This window comes from Penaeus chinensis, chromosome 1 (genome assembly GCF_019202785.1).
Source record: "Penaeus chinensis breed Huanghai No. 1 chromosome 1, ASM1920278v2, whole genome shotgun sequence".
Taxonomy (NCBI): domain Eukaryota; kingdom Metazoa; phylum Arthropoda; class Malacostraca; order Decapoda; family Penaeidae; genus Penaeus; species Penaeus chinensis.
In genome coordinates, this window is record NC_061819.1 from 18,963,020 (window position 1) to 18,970,519 (window position 7,500).

At 36.8% G+C, this 7,500-nt stretch overlaps 1 protein-coding gene across 1 annotated transcript in view; it reads right to left on the bottom strand.

Moving 5' to 3' along the window:
• Positions 1-134: 134 nt before the first annotated feature.
• LOC125043520 (pre-mRNA-splicing factor CWC22 homolog) overlaps positions 135-7,500 on the bottom strand; it is a 12,975-nt gene continuing 5,609 nt past the window's right edge. The window contains exons 2-5 of the mRNA XM_047639690.1: positions 3,905-7,500; positions 3,264-3,449; positions 1,721-1,919; positions 135-1,394 (exon numbers count right to left, since the gene is read on the bottom strand). The exon at positions 3,905-7,500 is cut by the window's right edge and continues 367 nt beyond it. Coding sequence (XP_047495646.1) covers positions 571-1,394; positions 1,721-1,919; positions 3,264-3,449; positions 3,905-7,500 — 4,805 coding nt within the window. The 3' untranslated portion in view covers positions 135-570. The remainder of the gene's footprint in view (positions 1,395-1,720; positions 1,920-3,263; positions 3,450-3,904) is intronic.

Below are 7,500 nucleotides of genomic sequence, written 5' to 3' on the forward strand. Positions count from 1 at the left end.
AATATTTTTTCATGAATATCTTCAAAGGCTATGGTTTCTGAGACAAGAAAGATAATGTACACAAATTTCAGTTCTAATTTGTCTGTTATGGAGATGGTTACTGAATATCGTTTCATTAAAAAAAAAAACCCATGTATTTCTCAAGGTATCAAACATGAATAACTTTTAATAATAATAATATACATAGGGTTAATACACTTAATAAAATTATTTTTAAAACTACAATATACATATAAAAAAATCTATAACAAATCAAGTATTTATTACATGGACATAAATAATACTTAAAATTTGTAGAAATTGATAGAAAAAATACATCTCACATAATTTCAATCACAACATGTATGTATTGATTTACTTAATTACTATGTTTACTGAAAAAGGCAGTTTTTGGAAGAAAATTCAAACATTTACATAAAACATACAAAACATTACAAAGACGAGTACAGAAAAATAACGGCAGAAAGAAAAAAAGAACAATTAAAAGAAGTAAAAAAAGATTCCAAAAAAGGAAGGCATGAATGAATGACCATGCCCTTTATATTAGCTTTAGATAAAGAGTGGACAGTCTCAATGATATCTGTTCTTCTCCCGCCCCCGTTTCCCATCACTACTTTCAGAATGGTGGTCTTTTCTGTGGTCCCCTTCTCTAGAACGATAGCTGTCCCTGTCCCTTCCCTCTTCTCTCCATCCGCTTCTCTCTCTGCGATCACCGCCATCACTTCCTCTCCTGTTATCTCTTTGTGTCCATCTCTCTTCCCTATCCTCCTCCTTCTTCCTCTTCTTGTGCTCCCTCTCATCCTTCTCATGTTTTTTCTTCTTCTCTTTGTCACTGCTTTCATCTCTCCTTTTTTTCCTCTCATGCCTGTCCTCACTGCTGTGCCTATCTCGGTCCCTGTTCTCCAAGTCATTTTCTCGTTTTCGGTCACTTCTGTCATGGCCTTCTCTGCCCTGCCTCCTCCCATCTCCCCTACTGTTCTCTGTACTTGGTCTCCTCTCTCTCTCTGAACCATAGTCATCCTCTCTTGGCCTGTGTCTCCTCTCTGTGCTGTCATGAACATGGGTCCTTCTCCTCTCTTCTCTCTGGCTTGGTGACTGCCTCCCCTCACTCTCGCTGCTATCGTGTCTCCTCCTCCTCCTACTATCCTCTGCATTGATGTTTTTCCATCTTTCTGTCCTGTCCCGCTCCTTCTGCTCTTCATATTCATTCTCCCTTCTCCTGGCAAATGTTTCATCATCACTTTCTGGCTTCCTTTTGCTCCCTTCCCCAGATTCTTGTCTGTCCCCTTTCTTTATCTTTTTACTCTTTTTCTTCTCTGAACTGCTTCCCTTCTTCTTTGAATCTTTCTTCTTATTCTTACTTTTCTTTTTCTTTTTCTTTTCCTCTTCTGAATCTAGAAAAATAGAAAAATTATTTAATTTAAAGAAATAAATTAAAAGTTGCCCATCTAAAAACATAACTTTTGCATTAGCAAGAAACCTACTTCAAAAACTTGACTAAATTACACACAGTGATATTAATTATAAATGATGGCAAAACAAGGCTTCTTTAGGTATATTAGGACTTAAAAATACTACATGATGTCCTGTTAGTCTCCTGACTATCAAATTTTATAATAAACAATAATTAGGCCACATACAGAAAACAAATGCCTGTTAAGGAGCTAAAAAAGCCAAGCTCTTCCATCTATTAAAAAAAAAGAAGTTCAATATTTCTCACTTGAAGAATCATCTGAGTCACTAGATGAAGAGTCTGAACTATCAGAGCTGCTGCTTTCAGAGCTACTACTACTACTGCTGCTGCTGCTATCACTGCTACTACTGCTGCTGCTGCTACTACTGCTGCTGTCACTGCTGTCATTGTCCTCATTCTTTGCCAGTTGCTGCTGTACTGGAGCTACAACAGCTGTAGGCTTTGGCTGAAAAAAAAAAAAAAAGACATTAACTTAATTTTACACAGAAAACAAATGGCAAATGAGTCATTATTACAAAACTCATACAGCTCATATGCTAAAAAATAACAACTCAATAAAGAAAAAAATAAAGAAGAATTATGTAGTACAAACATATATAAAGCAGTGATACATAAGTGCCAGTTTGCCTCTGACTGACATGTTAGCCTCATATCCATTAACCCAATGCCGACGGGTAAGACGTGTACATATGTGCTATGCCCACTGTGAGTTACTTGTTTTCTTGTTTTTACACATAGATGGCTACACTTGCACTAAGTAACCAATGAGCCAGTTACGAGTACTGTCTGCCTCGCCTGTTTAACCTTTTCTTTGATTTATGAAAATACTTTACATTATCTTATTTTGCTGTTACTAATATTCAAAACATTTTAATAATTATAATGTTTATAATATAACACCATCTACATTCATAGTACTAGTAAAAAATATGTTTTTCCCGCCAATTCAAATCAGGTCACAAGATCTACTAATTGACTCCTTTGTGGCTAAACAAACACTAGCAGAGCCATCTATGTGCAGAGACATTTCAAAAGAAATATAGAAAATGAGCACAGCCTTTCTCCAATTTTATATTAATTTTCCCCAGCAGCACTGGGTTAACCAGCTATGGGAAGTGTAAAGCGCAAAGATAAAATATCAAGGGCATGGATCACACTAATCCAGTGATACCTAAGCAGTGGGTTAGCATGGAGGTAACAAATAAAGACTAGGGAAAAATATAGTTTCTACTAGGCTTTCATCACTGTTCATAATTTTATACCATAATGCCATGTCTCCAAGGAATACATTATTAAAATAAGGTAATTAGATTCCTGAATTTTGTTTCCCTAAGCCTAAAACTAGGCCCACTAGACAATGAGCCAATTTCTAGTGAAAGTATAGAATAAGATGTATACAACCCTTCACCACTTCACATGCCAGCACTCCAGGGATCATACCTTGTGTTGAAATAAGGTCAAAGGGAGAGTTTTGTGCTCACATGGTGTATACAAGAATCAGTGAATTCAGATGATAATAGTCCTAAAGTAGATTGAAAAAATTTTTGAGCAAACATTATAAGGATATTAATAATATAACAAAAAAACAACATAAATAATGGGAAAAAAAAAAGGATTTGTGACCCAAAGACAGCAAGGGATATTGATGGGAAAGTAGGTAAAAAAAAGAAAAGAAAAAAAGAAAAAAGAAAAAAAAAAGGGAAAAGAAAGGGAAATAAGAGTATTAAAAATAAAAGACAAATGAGAAAGAAGACAAGAGTAAAAAAAAACCAACAAAAAAACAGCTCACCTGGGTGCGTAAAAATTCGCGCAGGTCATCTGTGAGGCCTCCAAGACCACATGATGTAAAGAAGTTGATGGCAAACCTAGTGTTACGTGGGTTATCTCTGGGTAACAGGCCCTCAAAAGCAGCTGCCAAAGTTGGATCTCGTAGTCTTTCATTCAATTTGGCCAGACTCATGAACTCAGCTAGCTCCTGAAATGTATGAAATTGCTTGAATCGTATTCATGTTGACAAATGTAAAGGTATTAATGAGAATGTAATATATATATATATATATATATATATATATATATATATATATATATATATATATATATATATATATATATATATATATTTATATATATATATTTATATATATATATATATATTTATATATATATATATATTTATATATATATATATTTATATATATATATATATATATATATATATATATATATATTTATATATTTATATATATATATATATATATATATATATATATATATATATATATATATATATCAGACATAAGCTTCTTTAAAGTATTGTTGTTGTTTTCTTTTTCTTTCCTTTTATGCAAAATTTTATGCAGCTAAATCATTTTGACTAAAGTGGCCTTGGTACTTATGATTATATTCCATAATAAAACCCTTCCAACTCACCTGAAATAGGATCTTAACAAACACCCTGGAGGAGCTTGTTGTTTCATCCTCATTAAGATGAACATGGTTGAGGACTTCCCATGATATGGCATCGGAGAACAGAAGGTGAGCAAAGAGACGGGCCACGTTCCGCAGTTTCTCAGTTTCCAGGCGATGGCATGTATCATATACTTCTTTGAATATCTGCTGAAAAGGTTCTTGGTACACTTTACTAATCAAGCAAAATCTCTGTGCTAAAAGCCCATAAAACTTAATGTAGGTTCGCTGTTGAGCACAGCAATCCAAAATCATGTTACAAAGTTCACTTTCCCAACCTGGCTTAATCTCTCCTTTGAGAAGCTTGTGAGCACATTCATCTACATCCAGTGAAGACTGTATGGTCAAGTACACAGTTCTACGGAATGCAACCATGTTGGTCTCTGTCTGGTCGATAATTATCTGTGCTTCTGCCTTTTCTTCTTCATCATCTGATTCCTCGTCATCACTATCAGAACCACTATCAGATCCACCTTCTGAGCTACTATCATCGCTACCATCACCCAAGATGCCTGTTCTGATTTCTTTATACTTTTCCTCATTTTCTTCATATTCTGGATCATGCTTAAAGACATTCAGTATGTCTTCACCTTCCATCTTCCCATCTAGTTCCACAATGTGTGTATACTGGTCATCTTCTTCAACAAGATCTAGCTCTTCTGGCACTGAAGGATGATCTTTAAAGCCATCTTTACGTACTGCAAAAATTACCTCAATCATGTAAGTAACACGCTGCTCAAGTTTTCCCTCATGCAAAATGTGCCTTAGAGTCTCAAATATAATGTTCATCCCTCTTGGTGTGACTTCACTTAACTTCATGCCACATTCTGTCAGAAACAATATTGCAAGTTCACAGGAGTTATTTCTTGATTTATCACCTACTTCTGATTCATCACTGAGGTCTTTAGCTTTCTCTAAGAGCAGAGTCAGAATTTCAAGAGCAACAACTTCATGAGCCACTTGCTGGTTTATCAAATGGGCAATAAACCTACAAGAGGACGTACAAATATTCTTGTCATTTCTCCTAACACCTCTACGCAGTTGAATGACAAGTCGTTTCAATAACAATTCACCAATCTGGGGAAATTTTGAATTGATAATTGAAACCATTGCACTATATACATGTGTGAAGGTAGGAGAAAAAGACTGAGCTTGCATGAGGGCTCGGCACAATATTCCCCTTCCTCTGATAATATTTTCCTGTAAAAGCTCTCTCACAATGATACCAATATTGGATACATTCACTTTGTTAACCAGACCATTGATAGACTTCTTCAAAGCTTCCCAGGCTAATCGCTGGAACAGGACAGTACTCTTGTCTGTAATTTGGGCTTGCATCATCTTCAATTTGGCTGGAGGAATGTAGGCCCCACCTGTTTTTAATGTCAAAGGATCTACTACAGGTTTCTGGATAAGAGGTTTGGCTGGAGGATCACTGGTGTTCTCCCTGTTGTCACCATCCATCACATCTTTTCTCTTTTTGCTGTCCCGTCTCTCATCATCTTCACTGTTAGCTCTCCGTTTCCTATCACTGCTACTACTCCATTCTTCCCTCCTCCTGCCACTCTCCTTATCTCTACCTCTTTCTGAGCCATGATCCTTATATCTTGGATTTTCAATTTGAATACCTAATTTATCGGCATATTTATTCCAATATGTATCACTTGATTTAGTCTGCTTTGCCTTCATCTGCCTGGTTGTTTCTGCACTGTGTTCTCCTCCCCAATATCGCCCACCAATCTGTGGTTCCTCTGATTCCCTGCCTCTTGATTGTCGACTTCTGTCATTTTCACTGCCATCTTCATCTGAACTATGATGTTTTGCTTGTTTGCCTGATCTGCTCTTCTTACTTTTACTTTCCCGTTTATCATCTGCCTTTAGGTCATGACTTGAGGCAGACTGAGAACGAGAAAGTGAACGTGAACGTGAACGTGACTTCTTATTCTTACTCTTGCTCTTCTTCTTCTGACTGTCTTCCTCAATGTCCGAGTCATTCTCCATTTGTTTCATTGCTTTATGTTTCATGGCCCGAGCTGCTTCCCTTTCCTTCTCTAAATTCTCACTTCTTATTCTGATTTCTTCCTCTATCTTCAACTGCTCTTCTAGCTGTTTCTTCTTCCTTAACAGTTCTTGTTCTGTGGTTTCGTCATTACTGTCATAAATGCTTGGAGAAGCAGATTTTCTTACTTCTTTGTCACATTCATCACTGGATGATGATTGAGATGAGAAACCTGTTTTTTTTCTTGATCTCTTCTCTGAATGCTTTTTCTTCTTGACTTTCCTCTGTTTCCTTACATTTTTCTGTGAACCTTCAGAGCTTCCCTCTGAATCAGAGTCTGTGTCTGATTTTCTGGTTCTTCTGGCCTTGGCAGAACTTTCTTTCTCTGAATCAGACTGCTTGCTGTCTTTCTTTTCGACTCTTTCCTTGGTTCTCTTTTCATCATCTGACATTCTTCCAGCTTTCTTTTCCAAACGTTTCTTGTGTTTTTCCTTGTGGTCTGATTCACTGCTGCTACTGTCTTCACTACTTTCATCACCTTTATTCTTTACGTTACTTGACCTTTCTTGCTGTTGTGGTTCTTCATTTCCTTTCTCTTGAACCTCTTTTCTTGCTCTGGCTTCATTATCTGACTTGTCAATTCTACTTCCCTCAGCTCTTTTTTCCTGTAGTTGCTCACGAGAATGCAAGTCATCATCCGAGGACTTTCCTTTCCTTTCTACATGCTTTTCACGAATATCAACCTTTTTCTTATGCACAGGGGAATCACTTCCAGAATCAGACTTTTCATTGTTCTCCTTCCCTTTCTTAATTTCTTCCTCCTCGGAGTTCTCATCTTCAGAATCCTCAGATCTTGATTCTGAACTAGAGTTCTGCTTCCTCCTTGATTTCCTTTCTTTCTCTGAATGTGACTCTTTAGGAATGTCCTGTAGCTTTGTGTGTCCCTTATCCAGATGTGCATCTTTATCACTGCTTTCAGCACCTTTTTCATTAGAATCTGTTCTTTTCTTTCTTCCTTCATGCTTTTCTTTATCTAATTTTTGCTTAATATCTCTGTCCGAATCCTTCTGTAAGGGTTCTGAATTTCTATCTCTGTCATCAGATTTCTCTTTTTTGATGATTTTGATCTCAGGAGCTGACTCCTTTCTAGAAGCTATTACCTCTCTTTTCTCACTTTCACTTCCTCTACCAACTGGCGAGTCTCTTAATTTTTCCTTCTGTTGTCCTGGGAACTGTTTCTTGCTCTGATTTTTGGAAGAGTCATCACTGTCTGGTTCTACCTTGACCTTCACACAACTTACCTCAGGTTCTTCTTCAGAACCAGAATCACTTTCCTCTGTTGAACTTTTCCTTTCCCTTCTCTCTTGACGCCTGTCTGAGTGACTTAGTCTTGAATTATGTCTTTCTCCTTTTTTGTGAACCCTTTCTGCATCTCTGTCTGAACTGCTGTCACTTGCTCTCCTCCTGCTGTGGCTCTCATTCCCATCTTCATCCTCATCAACACTTCTGTCCTTTAATCTCTGTTCCCTGTCATGATCTGATGGATATCTCCGGTGTCTCT